The 27,486-nt window shown below is 38.6% G+C and overlaps 3 protein-coding genes across 13 annotated transcripts in view; 2 read left to right on the top strand and 1 right to left on the bottom strand.

The window, feature by feature from the left end:
- The window catches only part of LOC111328423 (DNA polymerase alpha catalytic subunit), a 40,413-nt gene extending 26,742 nt beyond the window's left edge, over positions 1-13,671 (bottom strand). For 2 of the 11 annotated variants that reach the window (XM_088728468.1, XM_088728470.1), the window contains exons 1-27: positions 13,537-13,671; positions 13,380-13,455; positions 13,242-13,278; positions 12,475-12,571; positions 11,903-11,971; positions 11,571-11,605; positions 11,351-11,431; positions 10,641-10,700; positions 9,997-10,049; positions 9,840-9,888; positions 9,436-9,655; positions 8,835-8,953; positions 6,693-6,742; positions 6,487-6,553; positions 5,553-5,607; positions 5,357-5,416; positions 5,220-5,274; positions 4,055-4,112; positions 3,463-3,522; positions 3,264-3,317; positions 3,085-3,159; positions 2,087-2,160; positions 1,681-1,745; positions 1,493-1,530; positions 1,131-1,193; positions 648-704; positions 349-433 (exon numbers count right to left, since the gene is read on the bottom strand). In XM_088728468.1, the coding sequence (XP_088584594.1) occupies positions 349-433; positions 648-704; positions 1,131-1,193; positions 1,493-1,530; positions 1,681-1,745; positions 2,087-2,160; positions 3,085-3,159; positions 3,264-3,317; positions 3,463-3,522; positions 4,055-4,112; positions 5,220-5,274; positions 5,357-5,416; positions 5,553-5,607; positions 6,487-6,553; positions 6,693-6,742; positions 8,835-8,953; positions 9,436-9,655; positions 9,840-9,888; positions 9,997-10,049; positions 10,641-10,700; positions 11,351-11,431; positions 11,571-11,605; positions 11,903-11,971; positions 12,475-12,571; positions 13,242-13,278; positions 13,380-13,455; positions 13,537-13,585 (1,861 nt within the window). In that variant the 5' untranslated portion in view covers positions 13,586-13,671. Of the gene's footprint in view, positions 1-348; positions 434-647; positions 705-1,130; positions 1,194-1,492; positions 1,531-1,680; positions 1,746-2,086; positions 2,161-3,084; positions 3,160-3,263; positions 3,318-3,462; positions 3,523-4,054; positions 4,113-5,219; positions 5,275-5,356; positions 5,417-5,552; positions 5,608-6,486; positions 6,554-6,692; positions 6,743-8,834; positions 8,954-9,435; positions 9,656-9,839; positions 9,889-9,996; positions 10,050-10,640; positions 10,701-11,350; positions 11,432-11,570; positions 11,606-11,902; positions 11,972-12,474; positions 12,572-13,241; positions 13,279-13,379; positions 13,456-13,536 lie in introns of those variants that run through there. The other 9 variants (XM_088728469.1, XM_088728472.1, XM_088728473.1 and 6 more) reach the window with 9 other exon arrangements.
- Positions 13,672-13,678: 7 nt separating this feature from the next.
- LOC148726057 (flavin-containing monooxygenase 5-like) lies at positions 13,679-18,689 on the top strand. The gene is made up of 3 exons (XM_088728487.1): positions 13,679-13,740; positions 14,784-14,968; positions 15,603-18,689. The coding sequence occupies exons 2-3, from the start codon at positions 14,792-14,794 to the stop codon at positions 16,989-16,991; spliced, it is 1,566 nt and encodes a 521-aa protein (XP_088584613.1). The 5' UTR covers positions 13,679-13,740; positions 14,784-14,791; the 3' UTR covers positions 16,992-18,689.
- A 206-nt stretch (positions 18,690-18,895) lies between these two features.
- On the top strand, positions 18,896-26,612 carry LOC111328445 (uncharacterized). The gene has a single exon (XM_088728479.1). It carries the CDS (start codon positions 21,986-21,988, stop codon positions 25,721-25,723), a length of 3,738 nt encoding a protein of 1,245 aa, XP_088584605.1. The 5' UTR covers positions 18,896-21,985; the 3' UTR covers positions 25,724-26,612.
- The last annotated feature ends 874 nt before the right edge of the window (positions 26,613-27,486 follow it).

The raw sequence follows: 27,486 nt of genomic DNA, 5'->3' as shown, positions 1-27,486 counted from the left end.
TTATCCTGTAAATAATGTAAGAAAGATGGTAAGTTTTGTGCTCGGTAAAGAAGTGGAGAAAGATGCTTGTTGTATTGTCACGAGCGTGGGACGGCAAAGAAATCATTAAGAGTCCCCAAGAGAAATCGAACATCACGCCTTCGGATTTATTCCTGTGGTCCAAATAAATTATTATCTTTGTGTATAATGCGTAAAATTACCACACTGAAATTTTAGCTTCTTTTCCAAGTAATTTTCCTTGTATTCGGGTTATCTAAGTAATTGCTAATTTCAAAATATCATCACAGGCGTTTCATTTTCAATAAGGTTATTATTAAAGTTATAAGTAAGTGTGGTTGTTAAACTCACCACAGAAATGATAGTGAAACTTCTGTTTGGGTGCAGCTTTGTCTAATGACACTTGATGGTGAACCAGAGCTGACACAGCTAAGATCTAAAATCAAAACATGGAAAAACTCAAAGGATGATGTTTTTAAGTCGTGTCACTACCGTGGGGGAAAGAAAAAGTTCTGAGTCTTTATGAGGAATCAGGCCTTAGATCATTGGATTCCAGGCTCCGATGTACTATCACTGAGCCAGAGAGACTTTACGGTAAGCTAGACCAGTTCAAGGCTATTTCAAGATTTCAATGAACTATTGTAGCTCACCTCATGTGTGTGAGTTTTGGTGTTCAACATTGTCCGAAAACTGAGGCTCATGACAACCTACAAGAAGAAAGAAAAACAGTATAAAATTCTTCATGTTAGCAGCATCTTATTGAGCCACTGCGACACAACGTAACGCGTTCAGTACACAAAAAGATCAGAAAATCCTCTGGCTAAAGTTCAGTGCCTTGGTTTTCTTTTCATTCAGCCTAGAGAGCATTCGCTAGGCCCAAGGATGGATGACTATACACCGAATGAAGATCCATCCAATGGACAAAGGACAAATCTGTGTCCGGTGGACAGCGCAGTACGTTTTGTTTACTCTTATCCGCAGAATTGCGATTTATCCGTTGGAGAGCGTTATCCGCCCTTTGAATAACTGGGTCCTGTTGCTTTCCCCTAGTTCGCTGCAACTAGGTTTTTTTAAATGAAAATCCTGACATCGGCATTTTTTAAAAACAAACTCTGCTTTATCTCTGTTCTTACCATAGGCGGGGGTGGATCCTGTTGACTTGCTACTTCAAGGAGGTCAGGTTTGGGGACTACAGCCTACAAGACACCATGTCGAAAAAAAAAAAAATTAAAGTAAATTTCGTTTAAAATCATATCTAAATGGCCATTGGCATTGTTAGCTTTTGAGCCTGCCAGCAGTCCTCGTTAGTACCCTACAAGACGGGCGTTTTTCTCCGCCCGCTGGAAGATTTGGGACAAGTCAAGGAGTAGTTTGCCAGGGGGCTAGTACTCATCAGTACCAGACCTCTCACCGACTCGCGTTGTTCAAAGCCTCAGACATTTTACCGAAAACATTTGATACATATTGCAAACGCTCCAGCAGTGAGAATACCAACCTCTACTTTGCACCAGCTCACTGGTTGTTGAGGAAGCTCTAAAAAAATCGAAAAGAAAAATAACAGAACATAAATTTCACAAATATTTTTTTTTCCCGTGGTGACACAAAGTTCTCACAACTGGCAATGAAAGAAATGTAGGAGAATCAGTTAAAAGAGTTGATTTTTTAATCACTGTAAGTACTCACGAGGTAACTTGACATTAAGCCAACAAGGTCCTTTCATCTTGCGATTCAGTAAAAGGAGTTCAAGACTGAAATAGAAATGAACTTAACTTAAAAAAATCTCCCTCCAAGGGGAACACTACAAAAAATCAATTTTCATTCAAGTTAAACAATCGCATGGAATATCTCCAAAGTTATCAATTGTTGCTGCAAGTGTTAGGGTGTAAATAAATAACACTTGTGACGCGTGATGTGTGTGTGTGTGGGAGGGGAAGGTTAGGGTAAAAGTAATATAACTTACCTTCACCACATAGCCTATACTCACCTGCCTCCCTCCCCCACCCTACCTGGAAGACTCACTTCTCCCTCCCCTCCCCAATTACACCTCAACCCTTGAAATCCCCCAGGTATAAGCCAAAGTGAACCTTACCTTGAAGTATTAGTACCAAACACATGACTGAATGTTTGTCCAGACAGGTCCGATGGTAACTGAGGGCCGTCTGCCTGTCCAGAAGCAAATGAGGACAATTTTCAGGTAATCTTCTCCCTTAAGACAGGGAAATTTGATACTGTTGTCTCCACTGCCAGCTCAAATATTTAAGTTTCAATTCTCTGCACTTTGTACTACACATTCCTTATCATTTTGGTGCTAAGAATTTGATGTCAAATCCAATCAAATCTCTCAGCCCTTTACCCCCATAACATCACTATGCATATTCTCCATACTGTTCTCTACACATTTCCTAAGGTGCTGTCAAGAAGAATTTACTCACCAATCGAGAACTTCTAGAGTTTGTGATTGTTAAGAAGTTACTGAACTTGTGCACACGCAACGCGCATTAAAATGTTGTGAACAAATCACGCGGACATTTTTATTGATGTGTGGAAGTTTCTTTAGAGGAGTTAAAAGTTTTTAGTTTTTTGAGTGGCAATTTGTTTGGCAGTCATTAGTATTTACCATGTTTACTGTGAGTTTACTGTTTACCGTGTTACGAATAAACGTGTTTGTTTGATTTCCGTTTTGCTTCCAAACAGTGATCATTTCCTTAATTCTCCTGACCATACTATTTGACTCAGCAGTGATAGAGTAACGAGAAACTAGAAGTCAATCATTCTCAGGGGTCAAAGGGCGACATGACTATTTTCCTTTTTCCTCATTACCTATCTCCCCAAGAATATATAAATTTGGTATTTTAGGGGGAAATTCCTTTAGAGTCTCTCCTGGGAGTGAAACAAATAAGATCAAACAGCAACCTCAGAGTTTGATTTTGAATAAACCCAGGGATCAGCTCTCAGCAAATTAATCAATCTGATGGACAATTTTCTAGCATTTCCCTAAAATGTTAGTAAAAATATTAGTAATTATAATTATACAATGAGGTAATATTTCTAAAGTTTATGCCACCAATAAACAAGTTTCTGACTTACTGAATATCTAACCTCCAGGTACTCAGATGTGACAGGGACATCTTCAATCTCAAAAGCATAAGCCTTTTGAATTTTCTAAACAGACACATGACAACGCTTTAGAGGAAAAAAAAATTAAACAAGATTTGAAATACACTGATCAGTATCCAGCAAACATATTCTAGTATATTCAACTTTACCCTTGAGATGAACTTCATAATTTTGTGTTTTGTTGCAATCTTCTCATTGAATTCCTGGCAAAGAAAGAACATGGAAACTTACTTTTAAGTCATTGGAAAAAAAATTGCACAAGAAAAAAAAAATCAAATATTTTACATTCTACATTTAAGGAGACAATTACAATAAAATAGTGTACATGATTTCCTCTTTTGTTTTTACCTGATACACGTCAATAAAACCAACTGGTTCATTTGTTTCAGTGCCATCGACTTCATGTTTCTGTTTGATTAAATAAAAAGGCAAATGTATACCCAGAACAACAAAAAAAGACATTAAAAGATGAGGAAATCAAGTAACCTCAAGTGGTCCTTGTTTCCTTTTTGCATATCAAGAAAAATAGGAAAAAATAAATTAAAAAATACATGATTGAATAAAACTAACTTGGAAAATGTTCTTGGCATTAATCAATAAGACGCCATATTTTCCTTATACTTTCCTTATTCCTTAGTTTACTAGTTCAAGTTATTTCTTTTGTGGTTTAAGAAGTCAAAACATATTTTCATATGCAATGCAGAAGTGTTAATTAATAGTCCATTTTACAGTTACACGCTTGGTGGCCAAGCCTTTGAACGGGAGTGAGGCTAGGGGTGACCTTGTTACGATACAAACCTTGCTGTCTTTCAAATGAAAATCACTGTTATCACGCTAACTAGATACAGGTCTCTATCACGACAAGGTCACCTTCAGCCTCACTCCAAATCAAAGGCTTGGCAACTAAGTACACAACTGTAAAATGGCTTTATTATCACACCTTTTCTCGTGGAAGAATAAAGATCTGCCTCTCTATGTTCTTGACTGCCACAGAACAACTGCAACAATAACGGTAATCACAAACAAAATGTTACTGTTTCTCCTCTTTTAAAGTAGATTGACTACATCAATTACAAAAACTATGTTTAAACCTGTAACTTCCATGCATGACCAAAACAGAATTTCTCCTTACAAAATCAATAAAGTTTCAAGCAAACAAGTGATGAGAAAAGAGAAAAATATCAATTGAAGGATTAATAGTTGATCCAATACCAAATTCTCCAAACTTACATCCTAGGAATTGTATGATGGACAGTAAAGAGAATTATTCATTAGATCTTGAGAGTGAAAGGGTAAAAATAAAAAAAAAGAATGGTTTGCCTCAGTGTAAGAGCCTAACAGAACTTTTTCTCTGTCTCGGCTTTTTTCAACTCTTTAACTCCAAAGATCTACTTGTTAATTCTCCCCTCTACATATTTCCTTGAGTAAGTTACCAGAATTTGGTGTTAGATAAAAATAACAGCCCACACCTGATTAGTTTGAATATTCTCATTACCTGTTTGCTGGATAATGTATGGATATCATAAGGAGAAGTTACATATTAATCACTTCTGGGTGTTTAAGGGTTACTTTTCTAACTCTCTGATTCGCTCCTATGGTTGAAGGGGCTACTTATTCTGAAGATTAGCCCAGGGATCAACGTTGTCAGATTTTATTTGTACTAATGTAAGACACGGCTCATTACATCCGTGGTTAGGTCATAGTCAACCGAAATTAAATAATTTCGGGATACATTATTATCTACAATATTCTTAGTCGAAATGATAAACGGTTATGTAACTTACAATTTGTGTTTCTGCGTAGTCGGATCCCTTGATGTTTTATCTTGATGTTTGCGTTTTTATAACCGTTCATGACTAGCTTCGAATGAATCTTACAGCATAAATTGTTCCTTTTAAATTACAAGTCACATGACCTGATTTTCCCGCCGCACGTAGTCGAGGCGAATTCGTAATTACGATAATGAATTCTACTTCTTTCTACGCGCTCCACTGAACATGCAAATCACTCTCTCTTGTTCTGACTTCCTTGTTTTCTCTCTTGTGAACATACCGTGTAACAGGTTTTTACATCTAAAATGAATAATTTAAAATTAGATACCTCACCTGACATATGTTTTTGCAGATTCAATCCAGACTTTTCCAAACAAGTAGACAGTACCTAAGAGAATGACTAAATTGTAAGCACCTGAAAACAGCTTGGAGTACACTCAGTGAAATTGAAACCTTTACATTCTGTTTACCTGGCAGTTTATATCTATCTTCATAAGCATCAAACCAGTAAAACTTGAGAACTTTTTCTCCTGAAATTGTTAATTCAAAATGAGATAAATTACACGATTATGTTAGTAAGAGTGAAAAGGTAAATCATGGCAAAATGGAACTCCTCCATTGTGGAAATTTGTGAAAAATTAGTCATCTTCTAGATTCTGCACTTACCATTAACTTCCTGAAGTGGGAGAGTAGAGGAGTCAACACTGACATCTGACAGAACCTAGAGTTACAACAAAAGTAAACAATCAAATCTAGTTAAGCAATAAAACTTATTTTTCTGGGCTCTATAGCCTGACAAAGCCATGCTGGATGTGAAGTCAAGTCAAGTTTATTGTTATGCACTATTTACAAAATTTATAACATTGATCAACAGTATAGATGTTGTAGTTCAATTTTATCCTTGGTTCAAATTTAATTTGCCTTTGTTTCAAACTCACTATCATACATTAACATGACAAAGAACAAAGGAAAATAAAATTTGAACCAAGTATAAAATTGAACTACAACATATACAAAAAGAAAAAATCCATCAATTAAAGGGAATAAAAAGTATAACAATATGCAGCCAAGATGTGCTCAGTGACCAAAGTACCATAGGCTTTCATGTTGGTCACTGACATGTACAAATAATTGACATGATACATCATTCAATTAGAATAGAGATCAAAGGAAAAAAAAATAGAATAATAGTTCCATAAGTAGAGATCCCATAGTTATGTTGGATGTTGGTAGAACCTGACGAAAGCTTAATACTTGTGTTCTCCAAACATCCCAAGTGGATTAATCAAAGAGCCCAGAAAATGTGTTCCATTGCTTTAATGACATAACTAGTTAGCACGGGTTCTAAAACCTAACAAAGCATCCCCTTGGAAATTGAATTGACCAATCAGCCAATGCATACAATGTTTATTATGTTATAATTTCTAATCATACTCACGAATCAAAAAATGAAATTTAACAAATTTTTAACATGCTTGGTTATTACTGGTCCAATTTCGGCACTAATAGGAAAGCACATGAGGAACCAACTAGAATAAAAATTTTGCAAAACATAATAGTTTTGTTAAAAACTGTAGTAAAATGGTTTGTTATTTATTACCTCTTGATGTGATTCTTCATTCTCTAGAATTGTCTCCCAGGCAGAGTCATCAGAAATTTCTGTTGTTCTGAAAATACAAAAATGATGTTTAAAAAAATACCAAGCAAAAGATAGATTCCAAGAATCATAAGACAACTCAATAAACATTTTTTCATTAGCTATGTGATTTTCATTGGGAAAGCACATTTTCAAATAACTTTACATACTTTTGTGGGAGAGCACATTTTCTGTCTGTCTGCTTTTCACCTGTTTCAACCTACAATCAAAAGAGCAATTAATTACCTTTTAAAAGTATAAACATTAGCAGTGTTCTCCTTCTTCCCAGATAGTAACTTGTAAAATGCACACCCTGCAATACCTGTTGTTATTGTTGAAAACCACTGCAAATTCCTGAAAGTTCAACAGTACAAAACCTCTGTACAAAACCCCTAGGGAGCCTCATGAATTCCAAGGGATCTAACTCTGTACAAAACCCCTAAGGAGCCTCATTAACTCCTAGGGATCTAACTCTGTACAAAACCCCTAGGGAGCCCCATTAATTCCTAAGGATCCAACCCTGTACAAAGCCCCTGGGGAGCCTTCTTATGAATCTAACTTTGTACAAAACCCTTTGGAAGCCTCTTTCATTCTTAAGGGCTGGGTGCTAGAGAAGGGTTTCATTAAAGCCTCATTGATAAAAACCACATTGCCAGAACTTTTGTTCTCTATCATCTGGCTTTAGTGACTTCCCTGTACAGTAATGATTACAAAAGCTGACGTTTCGAGCATTAGCCCTTCGTCGGAGCAAATAGAGGAATTGTGGGTTGTGTGTGCTTTTAAAGGCAGAAAATGGAGCTACGTTATTGGTGGGTGCATGGCAACGAGAAAAACATGAATAAATTAGTGGAATGAAAAGCGTTCATTGATCCCTGTGGGATTTAGACTGCCGGTTTGAAAGATGAGCTTTTGTTCAAGATTTTTACGGCTTTCCGTGCCACCTAAGTGCAAGGAAAGACGGCAGATTGCCATATGTTGCTTAGAATGATTAGGTAAATTAAAATGTCTAGCGACTGGTTTCGATGTGTCCTTGTCATTCCTTTCCACGTCTCGAAGGTGTTCTCGGAATCGGTCACCTAGTCTTCTGCCTGTTTCGCCGATGTATATCTTTTTGCAATAAGTGCAAGTTATGCAATAGATTACATTAGCGGAGGTGCATGAAGTGATCGGTGATCTTAATGGATCGTTTAGGTCCCGATATTTTATCAGTGTTATGTTCATTCACAACACTGATAAAATATCGGGACCTAAACGATCCATTAAGATCACCGATCACTTCATGTGCACCTCCGCTAATGTAATCTATTGCATAACTTGCACTTATTGCAAAAAGATATACATCGGCGAAACAGGCAGAAGACCAGGTGACCGATTCCGAGAACACCTTCGAGACGTGGAAAGGAATGACAAGGACACATCGAAACCAGTCGCTACACATTTTAATTTACCTAATCATTCTAAGCAACATATGGCAATCTGCGGTCTTTCCTTGCACTTAGGTGGCACGGAAAACCGTAAAAATCTTGAACAAAAGCTCATCTTTCAAACCGGCAGTCTAAATCCCACAAGGATCAATGAACGCTTTTCATTCCACTAATTTATTCATGTTTTTCTCGTTGCCATGCACCCACCAATAACGTAGCTCCATTTTCTGCCTTTAAAAGCACACACAACCCACAATTCCTCTATTCGCTCCGACGAAGGGCTAACGCTCGAAACGTCAGCTTTTGTAATCATTACGGTGGCCAATTTACCATTTCAACTTTGTTGATATATCCAAATTATTTTGTTACTCCCACCGACGCAGCCCCAAACAGTTTCTTTCGAAACTATCAGCCTTTATCCCTGTACAGTAAGCAGTTCTTTTGTTCCAAAATCAACAACATTTATCATGAAGACCAATAGAAGCCTTTACATACAAGTTGTAATATTCTGTACCAAGACACTACTCAGTCCAAAAGAATAAAAACACTAGCCAAGTTTTAGTTTCAAGGGATGTGGGAGGAGGAAAATGTATTCTTCAGAAAGGGAAAGGGTGTAGCAGGGAGGGGTAGGGAGTTAAAACTAGAAGCTTTAGAAGGGAGAGGGGAGGGGAGTTGAAACTACAAGCTTCAGAAGGGAGGCGGAGTTGAAACTACAAGCTTTAAAAGGGAGGGGGAGGGGGAGGGGAGTTGAAACTACAAGCTTTAAAAGGGAGGGGGAGGGGAGTTGAAACTACAAGCTTTAAAAGGGAGGGGGAGGGGAGTTGAAACAAGAACCTTTAGAAAGGAGAGGTGTAGAAGAGAGAGCACTTTTTGGAGCCTTTGCACTACCTTCACTTTTACACTGGGTTTTTCATCAGGATTTGTTTCTACATTTGATAATGCCTGGATTGCTTCTACATCACCAAGGTCATCACCTCCAAAGTTATCACAACCCATCATAAGATCATCTGGAAAAACAATCATCAAATATCAACTGGTGATGGTCCATAAATTAAAATAAAATATAAATGAATAAAAATCTTTATTTATTCTGATTAGACCATTCAGCTGAATTGAGAGGGAATAGCTGGTGTAAACTGGTAATCACTAAATCAGCAATATAAATATATAATATATATCCAAAAAGTATATCTAAATAATACAACAAAAGAAAAATAATTAATATGGATAAATATAAATATTTAATAATAAGAAGTACAATTATGCTCCTTTGTGTCTAAACCTAAAAACTACTTGATGGTTTTATTTTTCAAACTAAAGGAGCTGAGTTCTCAAAACTCCATCGGGAGATACCTAATTCAAGTCTTTCCCAGAGGTATAATTAATGAAGACTATCCCATAAGGCAGTATTTCTTAAAGATCTTTCATGTACTTCTGATCACCTAAGATAAACTAAAGGTGACTATTACAGACCATTCTTCATGCTTACCATCCATCCCTGAATCCATATCCATAGCTGCCTCATAACTCTCCTCCTTCGTTACTCTTGATGGATCTCCAACCATGCTGCTATACCTTCCTTCCTCTCTCTCTGATGGCTCACGTTTCACAACAGTTTTTCCCTTGGCTGGCAAATTTTTGGTGTGTCTGGGTTTGGGCGGAGATCTTGGTTCAACTTTAAAAATATTCTGCCGTGGTCCAGATGATTGCTGTTAAGTAACAGAGAGAGATAATGAGATATTGAAGGGGGATATTCCTCTTTGGTGACTCCCAGAGATAAGAGGGATCATTCTTGTGCCAGTGGATTTCTCCTGGCTGTGTGCTAGGCAATCAAGGATCTTAGGACAACTCATTACCCAATTCTACCCTTCTAACTACAACAAGAAGACAGACCTGAAGTCGTCTTGGTGTGCTACCAGTTGGTAAAGCTGATGTTGGAGTTCTAGAAAAATTAAAAAACAATTTTAGACCATAAATATCATGAGTCTGAATGTCCAAGGAAATAATGCAAAACTCTTTCAGAGATACATTACAATACTGCAAGAAATACCTCAAAACTTGTGGTTTTCCCTTTGAAAATTTCACTGGAGCTGGTCTTGGTTGCTGAAAACATAGAATAAGATAATTTAAAATAAATCTCCTTTCCCAACTGGTGTAAAATGCTCAGCAGACTGATTGCCCTAATCAACTATTGCAAGGCTACGATCTAGCAGCACCCAGTGGCCCCTGGCACCTTACTTTTGTTTGTGGGCGACTTGCGAATTTTAGTTTTTTCATACAAAGCATGTGCTGGGCACCCTGGATTTCAGTTTCAGAGAACTGGGCTCCATTCAATTTTCCTTAGAGTGCAGCCTTGTATAATGTCTATAAAAATCTTCAGCTCATAATCTATTTATCAAATATTAATGAAACAATATTGTTTCAAAAGTCATACACACTGAGCAACTTGTTAGTTGACTTGTACAATGGAGAAATATGTAATGTGTATTACATAAAGTCTGAACAAAAACATTTAATTTTGTCAAGGGAGGTCTGATTGGCATCAGTGACCTTGATTTGATTGAGGACAGGAAAAACTTGGACTCAGGAGCAAACCATATTTTCCTTCTATTGTTTCAAACCACTTTCACCCAGAGTAATCAATTAGAGGGTCTATCAAAATATTAAAGGCATGCTTCCATTTCTTATGCATACCTCCACTTCCTTAAGAAGATCATTTAACAGATCATCTTCACCAATAGATGTTACTTCAGTCTGCAAAATAGCAGTTTATAGGAAAACTGTACTTAAATTGAACATAGTTAGAGCTTGACCATGCAAGTTTCAGTGCGGCATTCCCTCAATCTAAACAACAATCAATCCCATTACAGTAAATGGAAAGCTGGCTCTCTAACTTAGAACAGATTCTTGTCAGCAGATGTCAACAACTATCGACACCACACAAACAAAACATTTATGACATTTACAGAACAAAAGAACCAAACAGAATAAACTAACAATACCAGGGAAGCAAAACTAACTAGTCTGGACTGACTTAGAGACTGAGCTTGTTGCACCCAAGTGACAACAACTCAAATGCCTTTTGCTTACGTTGTTAAAACTTTGCTAGGGTGGATCCAGTGGTGGTTCGGTCGAACCCCCTAAATTATTTCTAAGAATGCTGGAGATCATGTTTCTGAAGACCTTACTTTCAAAATCTCCCGGGGGAGCATGCCCTTGGGCAATTCTCCGAACCTCCCTTGACTAAATCCTAGATCCACCCCAGACTTTGTTCACTCCTTCTGACAACAGTCAATCCCAGGACTACTCCTCTTGCTTGTACAATCAGACTACACAATCACTAGTTAATGTTATTATCAAGGTCAAAGTCTTAAGCAAGAAAAAAATGTGTTCAGCACACTTACCTTAGCCTTCTTTGCTTTGGCACTTGCAGCTAACAGCATCTTGTTAATTGTCTTTGGCTTCACTGTCGGCTTTTTCACATTCTTTAAATAATGAGACAATAAGTAGCTTGTTGGAGTAAATATTACACAATATTATAATAATTATGATGATTTCTATAGCACATTATCCAACAAGATTAGAAAGATATTCACATCAACAAAATAGAAGGCTTGCGCATACCGGCCTCTTTGGCTTGAATTTGGGGACATTCTTTCCTGAAAAATTCAAACAGTTTTCCATAAATCACTTCTGCAGGGGTTTCATTAGGGGCCGGGCACTGGGCAAATTGATCCATTGTGAGGATGCCTTTCCCCATCTGGTTTGATGAGCTGGAGGAAAGTTTATCTTATAAAGAAGTTCAGTTCAAAAAGTTTTGCCTGCTTGCCAATGAAAACCACTTGCCCTCCTACGGAAAACATTTAAATGAAACCCCTGCTTCTGGAAGTTACTTGAAACAAATGGAAAAAAAGATTAATTATTAATAATCAGTCATTAATTATTTCTCAACCGACCAGTTGATGGCTCATCATCAAGATCGTCATCAAATATTTCTCGTCCATCATCCACATATCCAGTCCCATCTGAAAAGGAAAGCACATTCAAACCTCGTGTATGCAGACAATACCAGAGCAGAAAAAACATTGTTCATAGCATATAAGGATAATATTCCCTTGCATTTACCCTGCATTGGTGTCATTAGTTAGTAATGCAAAGAAAGAAAGAAGATTTTTTCATATCCTTGTCTTTGGTTAGAGGAATCCAAAAATTTGCAAACATGAATTGGTCTTTTAACCTTTAAACCCCTTGGAGTGACTAACATCTAATTTCTCCTTACAATATCACCCCTGAATCACACATTAAGGTCAGGAGAATAAACCAAATGATCACCAACTAGACATTTACTCAAATTCTCCTAGTCAACACCTTTGAAAATGTATGGAGAATATCCATGCTGACATTAGCATGTAAAGTTTTAAAAGGCTTTGTAATTTATGACTCAACTTGAAGTTTGGTGTTGACCCTATAATTCAGCCAGAACCCTAAAAAGAAAACCATTCCACACATCTATGAACACAGCTCTTACCATCATCAACCACCCAATCTTCCTCCTGTCGTTTCCTAACAATGTCGGAGTATTCATCTTCATTCACCACCTGATAAACATCTTCAATATTTCCAACCTGGGGGGAAACAATGAGTCTAAATTTTGGGAATGTATGTATTAAAACCATGGCAGTATAGTTTTCCCTGTGGCGATGATTTATGTTTAGTATGCATAGATGGTCACAGAGAAGGGAATAAGCCACAATATCTCTTACAACCTTAATCCAAAGAAATATATGGAAAAGTTTGGGAGATTTCTTTTTGAATATATCATTGCTTGGAGGATGGGATGGGAGGGGTGGTGAGGGAAGTCTTTACAGGGGGGGAGGGGCATCTTCACAAAGTGACCTTCCTTAGATGTGTGAAGAGAATGAATCAGAAATTAGCGGCTAGAAGGGAGAATTAACAATCAGATCCTGCGAGTTAGAGTTTGATCCTTTTAGCAACACAATCGCACGATCCTCAAACGTTTTTATACACTGACTGGCGCTTATTAGAATGGTTTACTAGTCAACAGTACATTGCTTTAACTCATTTTCATGAGGAAACATCTGTTGAGGTCTCCCAGCTTTCATCCTAACTGGTCTCCAATCAAATCAAAGAAAACGATGTCAAAGATTTCAATGGCCTGTATTATATAACTGGTCCAGATATCACGATAAACCGTAAAAGTGTACAGAAATCAGCAACTGCTCACGTTTAGAATTAACGATCATGGCCGCTCTACTTATGCAGTTAACTTTATACCTCAAACGTCGATCTCTCTCCAGTCTCACGAAATTTCCTGGTGAAGAATTCACAATAAAGTTGGTTTATTATGCACTCGAGAAAAATAGCAAAAACTAGCAAGACATGAGCAGAATTTTTTAGGGCAAAATCTCTTACCTTATTTTATCGAGCGCCGAAGTCTTCCCGGCATTGCGCTTGACAGTTCGTGTAGATCGCCGCGTCGATTGGAAATCTGCCGAATCAATTGACTTAAAAGTGAATAATGACTGTTGCCAGAACAAACATACATGACTTTAAATGCCAGAAAATTTACCATCTTGGGTCTCTGTTGTAGTGCCTTCTGCTGTTGAAGTTGGCGCCATCTTGAACAAACTTGAATTAAAAATGGCGCGAAAGGGTGACTTCCAAATAGGGTGAGCGTAGATAAAATTTGTACCTAGTAGGGTAGGGAAAGTAGATCACGAGTTAGTCAAGTGTTTCACAGTTTCTGTGTTGTCGAAGTGCACTCACTCGTAAGGTAAGGATCTTTTGATCGCCCGCATCGTCCCGATTCCCTCAGCTAGTCATGCATGTGGTACACATTTATTTCCCATGCATTACTGGGAGAGTATCAAACCTCATTCATGTATTTATAAGGTAGTGTTTTGATACCGAGGAAAGTACATTATAATAAGCCATTTATGTGCATTTTATCCAAAATTATAATTTAGCACATGATCAGATCACAACGCCAGAATCTTCGTTCCTACACTTTGTGATAGGTGTGTAGGTTCTTTAATGTCTTTAATGCCCCCTGCATGTACAGAGAACATGCAGGGGACGGGGCCTACGGTTTTCTATCCTTATCCGGGAATACCTGAATGACTAACATAGAAGTGTGTAGGTTCTTTAACATCCCCACTAACCAGTACAGAGAAGATGCACGGGACAGGGCTTACGGTTTTCTATCCTTATCCGGGAATACCAGAATGTCTAACACAAAAGTGTGTGAGTTCTTTAACTTCCCCACTAACCAGTACAGAGAAGATGCAGGGGACAGGGCCTACGGTTTTCTATCCTTTTCCGGGAATACCAGAATGACTAACACAGAAGTGTGTGAGTTCTTTAACTTCCCCACTAACCAGTACAAAGAAGATACAGGAGACAGGCCCTGCAGATTTCTTGTCCTTATGAGAGAAGACTAGAGTGTCTAATCATTTGCAGATGTCATAGCAAGGCAGCACATTCTCCTCAAGCATTTTAAGACCCTGAGTGTGGTCCAGTCTGGGGCTGGAACCCTCACTCTCCCGCACAGCAATCTGGTGCTCTACAACATAAGCTAACCAGGCGGCAGTTACAAAACAAGGATTCCGTGTATTCCTACAAATTATTTAAGAAAGAGAGATTGGAGGAGGGTGCACTTATTCAAGAGAAGCGATTGTTTAAATATTGTGCACTAGGGGATGAGCGCTTATTCAGGGAAGGGTGCTCATTAGAGCTTGGGCTCTTGTTTGAAGCAAAACAGTAGACCTATTTTTCTTCGCTGATCACTTCAACACTACATTTTATTTGATTTTTAAGGTTAAAAGATGAGCTTTCATTTAGACTATGATGTTGCAGTTATTGGAGCTGGGATTTCTGGGATAGCTGCAGCAAAATGTCTCTTGGATGACAAATTCAAGATCATTGTTTTTGAACAGACTGACCATATTGGAGGTCTGTGGCATTTTACAGAGCATGGATATGGAGTTATGCGGTTCACTCATATGTATGTAGGAAAAGTAACACTATTTATTTTACAAACTGTTGTGGTTTATAAATATCTCCATTCCTGAAAAAAACTTTAACTTCACCTGTGTAAAATTGCAATAACGTTTTATGTAGGTTTGATATCGCCAATCAGCTTCTGAAATGTCACTTGTCAGGTTCATTCACCTATAATGTCATCTTTTCTCGTCAGTAAGGGTCTATGGTGTTCATGTGATAAACAAAATAATACATGGTTGCTTGTAGAAATGGAATTTCTCTTGTGGTGCTCAACTCACTTCTCATGTTGAACTCAAAGCAGTCTATTGTAACCTACCCTGTAATTCCTCGAAGCAATTAACATCTGACTTCTCCCTAGAACATCTATACATTATCCAACAAACAGGTAATGAGAATACACAAACTTTTTCAGGTAGAAGTTGTCTTGATCCAACAACAAATTTTCATTTCTCATTTACAAGGAAATGTACAGCAGCTGTACGGGAGAATTAACAATCAGATCTCAGGAGTGAAAGGGTCCAGTGACTTTGGGCATTTTTTCCGTGCACCCAGGCTTCAGTTTAAAGTTTAATTACCGGCATATCTCATACTCACATGAGTCACTGAATGCTAAACTCAGAATCTTTGTTCCACACAAATGTCTCAAAACACAACTACTGCTTCTCTGACTTCCCATTTCCTGACGACATTCCTGATTATCCTCACCACTCGCACATGGCAGAGTATATCAACAACTATGCTGGACATTTTGGTATCAGAGAACATATTAGTTTCAAAACAAAGGTGGTTCGCATTGAGCAGCTCCCTAAGAGATGGAAAATAACATGGGTGAAAGTGGACAGTGCAGGAATGCATCAAGGTGGTTCTAAGGAAACCTTTGTCAAGTGTGTTGCCATAGCAACTGGGCATCATGCCAAACCAAACATGCCTCACTTTGATGGTCAGGAAACATTCACAGGAAGAATACTCCATAGTGTTGACTATAAAGATGCAATCAGCAATGAGGTCATGGGAAAGAAGGTTGTGGTTGTTGGTGTTGGAAATAGTGCTGTAGATGTTGTAGTCAATGTGGCAGAATTGGGAAGAAAAAAACCCGTCTGTATTTCAACAAGATCTGGTGCATGGATTATACCCAACTACGTCCATGGTTACCCAACTGATCATTATGCCTGTCGTGTGTTCTTTTGGCTTCCATGGAGTTTATCAAATTTTGTCTTTCAGTTGATAGTTCAAAGTGTGGTGGGAAGCCCTTGGTGCTGGAATTTAAACCCCAAAATGAAAGCTCGTCAAACCCAGCCCACTGTAAGCCCTACGCTAATTCATCACATTCAGAGGAGGAACATTGAAGTGAAACCTAACATTGCAGTATTAGAAGGAAACAATGTTACTTTTACCGATGGGACAAAAACAGCATCTGATGTTATAGTCTGTTGTACTGGGTATCATATTGATCTGCCGTTTTTAGATGACAAAGTTAAAGCTCAAGTTTTGGAGGAAAGCACCAACAAAATGAAGCTCTTCAAAAATGTTTTTGCTCCAGAAATTGGAGCCTCATTAGCATTCATAGGTTTTATGCAGCCAGCTTCTGGTGGTCTACTGTCAGTTTCTGAAATCCAAGTTCGATGGTTTTCAGAGCTGTGTAAAGGAACAATCAAATTCCCTTCGATAGAGAAAATGTTCCACAACATGAAGCAAGACCAGCAAAGAAGTGAGAGCATCTACCATGCCTCAGCAAGACACACCATTCAACAAGACCCCATTCCTTACATTGACGAGCTAGCATCTTATTTCGGTGCAAGGCCGCAGCTATGGAGACACCCCTCCTTGGCTTGGAATTTGATTATAGGTTCTTGTGGGCCAGCTCAGTGGAGACTGCAGGGTCTACACAAGTGGAGCAAGGCTAAAGAAGTTGTACGTTCTGTTCCCATCACCCCACTCATGCATTATGGAACCATCACTTTGCTTGTAATCTTGGGGTCTCTGCTTGGGGTCTTTGCTTGTAACCATCACTTTGCTTGGTAATGTTCATTGTAACCTTTATCATTCTTAAATTTTGTTAAACCAGAAACTTCATACACTAACATCAACATGCATATTCTCCATACTGTTCTCTATACATTTCCTAAAGTACTGACATGGACAATTTGTGTAACGATCAAGAGCTTCTCCAAGTGGTGATCATTTCCTTAATTCTCAGGACCTTGATGTGTGATTCAGGGAGGATATTGTAAGGAGAAATTAGATGCTGGTCCCTCTTGGATTCAAAGGGTTACCATCATGGTAATTTTTTGCACTCTTGTTGTCTGTTACATTTTATACTTTTTTTTCTTTCTTTGGCTTTTCCTCTTTTTCTTTTTATAATAAGAAAACAAGGAACAAGCAAATGAACGACCAAGAATTGAGCCACTTTAGTAAGTACAGGTTAACAACGAAGAAATTAACTAAACCGAAGAAGGTTTTCAAAGTATTGAATTACTCGTAAAAAATGTCGAATTATACACATAGTGTTTCAGTGACAGTAAAGATGAGATGAGAAGTGAAATAGTTATTTAGTTTTGACCTAAAGTCGTGAGCTGTCCGCGCTTAATTTTTTTTTTTTTACCAACAACTTAATCCGAAATAATGATCAGCTGTTTTAAAATCCTTTAATAACGAGAAGTTATTTTCCAAGAATATCAATCTATTAAAGAGAATTGACCCTCTCTAGTAAATAGGTTACCGGCGAAATTAAGTAAACCGAACAACGTTTTCAAAGTATCGAATTACTCGAAAAAAATGTCGAATTATAAACCGAATGCAAATATGGCGTCCAATTTGAGTTGCCATTGTTCTGGACTCACTAGCCTCTCACACACGTAATAATCCTATTGTGTTTCCACGCGAAGACGAGGTTAGTGAGTCCAGAACAATGGCAACTCAAAGTGGACGCCATATTTGCAATCGGTGTATACACACAGTGTTTCAGTGACAGTAAAGATCAGATGACGAGTGAAGAAGTCATTTAGTTTCGATTTAAAGTCGTAAGCTGTCCGCGCTTAATTTTTTTTTACCAACAAATTAATCTGAGAAAATGGTCAGCTGTTTTAAAATCCTTTAACAAACAGAAGTTATTTTCCTAGAGTATCAATGTATTAAAGAGAATTGAGTCTCTCTTGTAAATAGAGGTTACCGGCGAAGAAATTAACTAAACCGAACAACATTTTCAAAATATTAGATTACTCATGGGTAATATCGAATTCAAGACGTAATGTTTCAGTGACAGTTGAAAAAAGGGACTTTGATTACGTAATTACCGTCGATCTGATTTAAAGCAGCTGGAGTTCTGTTTTGTTTCATTATCGAGTTTACCCCTATGTTTTTCGTGTGGTATTGTTCACAGATTGAATCGCTTACGTAGCTAGGCGTTCCTGTTTGAACCGGTTTACAATGATAGCCTTATTAGAGAACGCCCTCCTTATTATTGTGGAGTTGAAGTTAGGAGATCGAAGGGGTCACATCGGAGTAGTTTATTAACGTTTTGTCTGTTCGAGTAACGCAACGTTGGAGTTTCTTTACGCCTTTAAGACGAGATCAGATGTAGATTGCAGTCTATTTTATTCCGTTTTCTTTTCCTTTCGCTTCCTTTTGTTATTATTCTTGGCGCTTTTCCTTATCCTGTACATTGTAATTTTCTCCTTTTAGTTTTACCGCACGTGTAAAAAATACTGAGAAGTTAATCAATGCTTGACCACATTGTTACTTCATATTATAAGACGAAATGAAATGCATAATTCCTCGATATACGTAAAATTTGGGTCGGTGGTTGTCCTTCAAAGTAACAGTTATTGAGGTGAAGCCACTGGCCACACTTCCTGTCTTGCCTTGATGTTCTCCGGTGTCTTTCGGTGCTTATTATTTTATCTTCTTAGTTCGACATTCGCACTCGATACACATTTGAGTTCTCCCCTTTTGTGATTTCTGACTCACAGCCAATTGTACATTACGTTTTCAGGTTTTTCTTTTTTTCTGAGGATCCACAGAAAGAAACCAAAATCAGAACATATCATGTTTGTTCTTTGTTTTCGGTTATACTTTTTAACACTACTTCGTTGATCTCTTCACGAAGAAAATCCACTGATGTAGGGTGTGTTACTCGGAGTTTACACAATTCCTGATGTATATACTGAACAAACACGCTGCAGTTTCGCGTATTCCTCGCGTGCCTCCTTGATGTAGCCTTTATTTAACTTTGATGCACAAACCCAGAATTTTTTAACATTTGACCGAATTGCTGCTATCTGGAACCCTGTTGTGAAAATGTATTATTGCCGACCACACCATTTGCTTTTGAAAACGCAACATGAAAACGTTTCTGGAATAATTAGATTGTTTTCAGCAAATTCCCTAAAGATGAGTACATTACCTTTATCCGTCAATAAAGATACAACGACTCCGAAAAAGATCTGAGTTAAGTCCGATTTCGACTTCTTCAGAGTTTTTCGTTTACTTTACTATCCAACGGTGCTTCGTAGAGTATAAATAACGCCCAAAACGAGAGAACCGGTTGGACAGGTTTCCTCGCATCGGGCAAGCGACGAATTGGATTGAAGTTACGAAAAAAAATGGCGAACGATTTAAATTATTTTCCTGATGACGAAGATTCGGAATGGCTGGCGAATATTAATCCAAGTTTTTTAGATGATTCGAACGAAGAAGAGCATTTCGACGACAAGTTTCATCATTTATTGAAGAAAATACCGCGTCAATTCTGTTCTGCTTTGTATACATATATGTCACGCATTTCCCAAAAATAAATATCCGCGAAATTGACCCTCACTAAAAAAAAATTTGGCGTGTTTGATAAAAAAATCTCTCATTAAGCATTTTGTTGTGTAGTATCCCTGAGTATTTTTACTCGCTATTTATATTTTGACTAGACCTACGACCTCGTCAATATAATTATAATAATAATAATAATATAAGTACGGACACTGAAGTACGGACCCCTTCGCTGGGAACTAAGGCAGCAGTTCCCAGGCTACGAGGTGAAGCAATTTAACATTATGGATGCCCTCCCAGGGTGGTCACGGGAGCTGGATGTCATGATGCGCGAGCTGGTGGGAGGCAGAAGCACAGACGTACTGCGAAAGATGCAGAGGGCAGTGCTCTCGGGCACGCTGCATATTGCCCGGACTTTCAAGGTGGCAGTTTGAATTCCTGTTAGAAGGAGGACCGTAGACACAACGGAAAAGCTTTTTAGGATTAGTTAATGTACATTTATATTTTACTCCATGGCTCACATGTTGCGGTTTTCGCCCTGTGCTTCCTGATTAGAATGTAGCATTCAGTTGATTTCTCTGCGATAATAATAATAATAACAATAATACTAATTTGATATTTATATTGCGCAAATTAACATGTGGATATGACCAAACGCGCATCACAACACTTTTCGAGGGACTTTCGCCGGACTGCATCAGCAGTTTACAAACAATCGAAGGAAACTTATTTAAAGATCTAGATGCCCCCTCCCCCCAATTCCCAGTAAACAGGCCAGACCACATCACAGTAATCTCGTGAGTGGGTTCTTTAATGTCCCCTGCCTAACAAAATTAACTAATAAATAGATGCAGGAAACGGGACCTACGGTTTATTCGTCCTTATCCGAGAAGGCTAGAATGTCTATCCATTTCTTGATATTATAGAAAGGTAGCGCATTCTCCTCAGTTATTTTAAGACCTTGAGTGTTGGTCCGGCCGGGGCTCGAACGATCGACCTCGACCTCCCGCACAACAGTCCAGCGCTTTAAGCAATCTTCGGCAGAACTCGAAAAATACTCCGCGATACTACACAACAAAACGTTTAATAACATATTTAATTTATTATCAAATTGTGCTTCGCAGAGTAAAAACAACGCCCAAAACAAGTACAAATATCTCGCGGTATTTGTACTCCAGAGAGAGAACCAGTAAGACATTCGCCCGCACTGAAATAACAATTTGCCATGTTGGATAATAAATCTCATATTAGACGTTCTGTTGTGTTGTATCGCTGAGTATTTTACGAGTTGTGCCGTATTTTTCAAAATACGGCACAATAGTGTTTGGCCTCCAAGTGTTCGGTGAGAAATGCATGGTTTGACTTTCCTACGAGAGAGTCCGCCGTATATTTTCCAAATACTGCACAACTCGTAAAAATACTCAGCGATACGACACAACAAAACGTTTAATAAGATATTTATATATATTCAAGTGTCTGTTTGTCGGACAACGCTTTTCGTGGTAGCTTAAAAACCCTTTTTCAGAACTATAGGTTTGCGGAAAGGCTGGTGATAAAAATCGTGTATGTTTTGACGGTTGACAAATGACCACATTGAGACCGTCTTGAAGCGGGGAAGAAAGTTTTCAGTTTTATTTCAGAGGAGTAAGCATTCTTTTAAAATTAAAAAGAAAGAGCGGGTATATAATAGTGGTTATTGTTCTTTGGAGAATACAAGGATGCTAAGCAGTTATGCAAATTCTTAGTGTTAGTCAAAAATGCATGGTTTCACTTTCCCACGAGAATATCCGCTTTCTCAGTTACTGATGAGTCACAATTTGCAGATAAACAGAGAAAACATGTGATTTTGCAAACTCTGTGAGGAAATGGAAGTCGAGGACCGTAATCAAGTCATTGGGAGGTTTTCATACTCAGTAAAAAGCCCTTACAATAATATCAACTCACGATTTCTCCTCATACCTGAAAACGTTTCCATGGCGCCTCTTTCAGAGAAATTTCAAATAAATCTGACGTATTTCAAATAAGGAAAAATTTGACCCAAGCCTTTCATTTTCCTGCTTCGGTTTCCCATGTAGTCGAGAAAATGATAGCGTGCGAGAACAAATCATCGAGAGCCGTAAGTTTGCCAGGAGTTGAAATTGCAGTTTTGCCATAAATAAACTAAAAATCTAAAACAATGTGTAACCGAAGTCCACACGCCAAATTAGAAAGCGTTTTTCATTTCATCGAAACAGCGTGAATGCAACAGCATTGAAACGATGGATCATCTCAAAGAACTAATTGCGCCAAAAACCTTCAACAAAATTAGCTATGCGGCAGTTTTAATTTGGTTCATGATCAGCGCAGTCTTCTTTGGCATTTTTGCTGAAGTGGAGAACAGTGAAGAAAGATTTGATTTCCGCTGTGGTGGAGCGAGGAGCGAATACACCGACCTCGTCCGTGGAAAATGTTTCGAGAAGTACGAGAAACAGTACAACAATCACGGCGTTCCTATATATGGCTTCGTGATCATCAATTTCGGCCTTATTGGAATCGTATGTGCTATGTACTCCCAATCAGTGAGACATACAGTCGATCATTTGTCCTCCAGTAACCGTAACGGAGACCCCGAGACCGGAATGTCGCACGACCAAGGGAACTCAAGAGGGCCAGAAAGAAACCGCGGACGACACAAACTTTTCATCGCTTATTGTTTTCAACTATCCACAAGACTTGTTTTAGGAATTCTCTTCATAGTCCTACAAACTCAGTGGCTTTATCCTTTACAATTTTCCTCAAAGTTTGACTGTTATTTTAACTATGAAACCAATCAGCCAAGGAATTCATCTAACGCCACCCCAAACAGTACTTTTCACGAATGTTACAATCGACGCGCGGAAAAGAAAACCTTCTGGATGTATGCTGTTCTTATAGTGAATGGAACTTTTGTCGCTGGCATTCTGATTGAAACAGTCTACATTTTGTTACGAGCATGGAAAGAAAGGAGATTCATGCAAGACTCAGAGTTTCTAAACACCCATATAAAACCCACCGACGACAAGTCGCTTCAGGAACTTCAAAGGCAAGAAGAAAGAAGAGAACATGAATTTATTCCACATCCGCTAAGAGAGCGTGAACACCGTCTTACCCAAGTCAGGTTGTACCAAGAGCCCCTACAAGATCCTGTTGTCCTACTTCAACTTCCAGTCCAAATGGAGTCGTATCGAGAACTACAACAGCCAGACGGAGGAAGCGGAAATGAGCACTCTGAACAGCTTCAAATATTCATCACCAAAACAAAGAAAAAAATTAAGAAAGACACCGATTCTCTAGCCGAACTCCGATCACAGTTTTCAGGCCCTCCCGGGGAACAAACAGCAACAAACCCACCTCCGCTAAAAGAGCCTGAACACTGTCCTAACCAAGTCAAGTTGTGCGAAGAGCCTCCACGAGATCCTGTTGTCGAGTCGAGTCAAGAACCACAGCAGCCAGATGGAAGGAACAGAAATGAGAACTCTGAACAGCTTCAAATATTCATTGCAGAAACAAAGAAAAAGATTAAAAATGACACCCATTATCTCGCCGCACTCCGATCACCGTTTTCAGGTCCCCCAGGGGAACAAACAGCTGCCAAACATTTGACTCTGGATCAGATTTACACAAACCTGATGGTCATTCCCGACAGGGCTAAGTACCCCTTTACTACAGACAGACAAGAACAACTCAAAGTTTATCCAAAGTCGCGCAACGAAGAATCACAACCGAAAAGCCTGAATGACCTCTTAAATGATGAAAACAAGAAAGTCCTTGTTGTTGGTCGTCCTGGAATCGGCAAAACATTATGTTGTACCAAAATTCTTAGAGACTGGGCATCTAATAGAGTTTTTAACGCAACATCCAAAATCCATTTTGATGCTGCTTTCTTGGTGAAATTCAGGAGATTTGATTCGGAAAACCACCTTAGCCTCAGAGAACTACTGATAATGTCAGAACATTCTCCCTCAAATCACCTGGACGATGAAGTCTGGAAGCACATCCTGCAGCACCCTGAGAATGTCCTTATACTTTTTGATGGATTTGACGAATTTAAACACGGCGCGAACATGGCCGTCCTGGCGCCTCCCCTTCCCAGCATCGAAGAAAAGATGTCGCTCGAAATCCTTTATCAGTTGCTCGTGACCGAGGAACTCCTCAAAGATGCGTCGGTTGTGACGACTACGAGACCTACGGCTTTGGAAGGCATCGAAGATCTTAAGTTCGACAAAACCTTAGAAATCCTAGGGTTTTCAACCGAGCAAATTAAAGAATATGTTTACAAATTCGCTGTAAATGACGAACAAGCAGGCGAAAAACTATGGCGACACATCAGCAGCAACATGAACTTACTTTCCCTCTGTTATATCCCTGTGAACAGCTTCATTATTTGCTCAAGTCTGTCACAGATATCGCAGTTCGAAAGTTCCGCTAGCGATACCCTCCCTTCCAAATTAACAAAGATTTACAAGATTGCATTGAGAGTGTTTTATTTCAAACACACGAAAGAATTTCGCGATAAACGCTTCACTCGCCAGCGCCTTCTTTCTGATAAACTGCCAACTGAAGTGGAAAACAAATTCGAGACACTAGGAAGAGTGGCCTATGAAGGAATTAAAGAAGGGAAGTTGGTCCTTGAAGGAAACGAGGTAACTGGAATGGAGGACAGCGCTCTCTTCCATCGCTTACCCGACCGTCAAACTGATGCGTTTGAATACAAACCACAATTCTGCTTCATTCACTTAACAATGCAGGAGTTTTTCGCTGCGAGGCACCTAGTTAATACAATGACAGAAAGTGAACTGACGGAATTTGTTTCCCAAAACATCAAGGATGGAAAATGGCAACTGGTTTTCCAGTTCCTAGCAGGACTAATGAACGATGAAGAAAACCTACCCAGCGAAATTATCACAGACCTTCTTCCTGAGGAAACTGAAAAGACAACAGTCCACGAACTGTTGTCAGTGAGTGAAACGCCAAGGGAAGTAACCATGTGGCCGACTGAAGGTAAACGAAATTTAGCACTGACATTGTTCAAATGTTTTAACGAAAGTGATAGAATGCAATCGATAGTTCAGAGAAAACTACAACAAATTAACTTTAATGGTTTACATTTTATTTCAAGTCACCTCACAGCTGTTGATTGTTCTTCGTTGGTAAATGTAATTATGGATGTTCAACAAATTTCACATCTACGATTGAGTTTCAATAACCTGGGTCCTCTAGGTTGTTTTGAGATTTGTAAATTGTTAAAATGTAGGAAATCTCAACTGAGCTGGTTAGACCTCACAAGAAATCAATTGAAAGATGAAGGAGCAAAGTATTTAGCTGACGCCATCACAAACAACAACTGTCAGCTACGCACGTTAGACCTCACAAACAATAACATCACAGACACAGGTGCACAGGACTTGGCTGACGCCATTACAAACAACAACTGTCAGCTACACTCGTTAAACCTCTACCACAATAACATCACAGACACAGGAGCACAGCACTTGGCTGACGCTATCACAAACAACAACTGTCAGCTACGCAAGTTATACCTCAGGGAAAATAACATCACATACACAGGAGCACAGCACTTGGCTGACGCCATTACAAACAACAACTGTCAGCTACACACGTTAAACCTCACAAGCAATAACATCACAGACACAGGAGCACAGCACTTGGCTGACGCCATCACAAACAACAACTGTCAGTTACGCGAGTTAGACCTCATAGGCAATAACATCACAGACACAGGAGCACAGCTCTTGGCTGACGCCATTACAAACAACAACTGTCAGCTACACACGTTAAAGCTCTCAGGCAATAACATCACAGACACAGGAGCACAGTACTTGGCTGACGCCATTACAAACAACAACTGTCAGCTACGCGAGTTAGTCCTCTCACACAATAACATCACAGAAGCAGGTGAGCAACATGCACGTAGTTTAGTAAGTAGGAGTAAGTCTAAATGTAAGCTAATTATTTAAGCCTCGGCAATTGCAATTGTAAACTGTAACCAAATTATCTGAACTACTTACATTTCAAAATCTTACTATTCAATGTTAACTGTGAGGTAACCAGCTCAGTGACAAATTACAATCCAAAAACTTAAAACGCGAATGAAAACAAACTAGGTTTGAAATGCGCTCACGGCAGACATTATTTGAACCAGATCGAAATAAAGAAAAGTGAACCAATGAACATGTTTATTGAGAGGAAAGGATGTCAATCTTTTTTATGCGAACCAATAATATTGAAGTGAAAACACAAAGAGAACCGGCAAACCTCGGACCTCTCAGGAAACTGTCTCGTTTCATGATTGGTTAGTTTCGATCCTAAATTGAATGCAAGCTTCTGTATGTTTTGATCTCTTATGCCTGTCACAAGGAATAGTTTCCAGTTAAGTTTATCGAAGTTCTTTAGGAGATTAAAAGCGGATCGGATGAGTTACTTTCAGTACAGATTATAGATAGAACACATTTGTTTTACAGTTTGTTTTCCCTTTCAATTGAAGCGATCAGGTTCAAGTAATTTCATATCAACTGCCATTGAAATCCTAGCCAATTGTAAATAAACTCGTCGCGTGCTTGAAAGAAAAGTTATTTCGGTAGTGAGAGATTTAAATCATATCAATTTTGCTTAGGTTTCTACAACTGATGTAAATACTAGCGAACTTTTGTACATATTTAGCGAACTTCTGTACAAAACTAGGGCCTGTTATTTGCCCGGTCTAATGAACTGTCCATAAGTTGTATAGCACTGCAAAATCGGAAGATGAAGAATCAGCCTTAGCAGTTAAGATTTCAACTTACCAGTACTTGTTAATAGAGCCAGAACTCCCAAACCTATCAGTGTGGAATAAATTTTGTAAACGATTGTGAACTTTGTGTAGTGATCTTTTTATCCCCTATGATTAGAGACAACTTGAAAGCAATGGGGAAGAGTGATGGGGGCGGGGGAGATATGTAGCCTTCCTAATTTCAAGAAAAAGAATACATTTACCTGAGAAAAATGCCTGAAGTCTCCTTAAAAAGCTTTCTTCAACATCACCTACACTTGATGGCAAACTAAACAAAAAATAGTGGGGATTTACAGCACCTTTATTAAAACCCTCACCATATCTTAGTAAGAATGATTTCCCTCCCAGTAATAAAACAGAAATTCTTCACCACGTCTCAAACCAATGTGTAAGAAAGCTTTAAATGTGAATGACATGAAATAAATATCAGTCACGCATTCGCTTTAATGCGTTCCAACCTAGCCACTCATTCAGAATATTGGCCAGATGGGAGGACACATGTTTTAAAAGCTTTTGCTGATGCAATGTTTATGACATCGATGGAACTTGGGAGCAAAAAAACAATCCTAATTAGATAGAAGAACTAAAACAAATCAGAGAACAGACATCAATTCCACAGGTAAAAGGAATGACTAGAGAAGGCAAGAAAACTCCATAAAGTACTTTTTCCTGCTTAGGAAAAGCAAAACACTTCAGACTTCCTCCCAATTTTTCAACACTTTTAATCTGGATTTTTGATGCAAACAATACAAATTTATCCTTTTCATTTTCCTGCCTCGGTTTCTCGTATCAGTTTCCAATGAAGTTGAGAAAATGATGGCGTGCAAAAACAAATATTTGACAGCAGCTGGTAACTTTGCCAAGAGTTGAAATAGAAGTTGAAAAATAAATAAATTTAAAATCTGAAACAGTGAATAACCAGAATTCCACAACCACGGGTATAGAGCTATA

Source organism: Stylophora pistillata, chromosome 7, assembly GCF_964205215.1.
Source record: "Stylophora pistillata chromosome 7, jaStyPist1.2, whole genome shotgun sequence".
In the NCBI taxonomy this organism is placed as follows: Eukaryota; Metazoa; Cnidaria; class Anthozoa; order Scleractinia; family Pocilloporidae; genus Stylophora; species Stylophora pistillata.
This window is presented reverse-complemented; position numbering and strand designations above follow the sequence as displayed.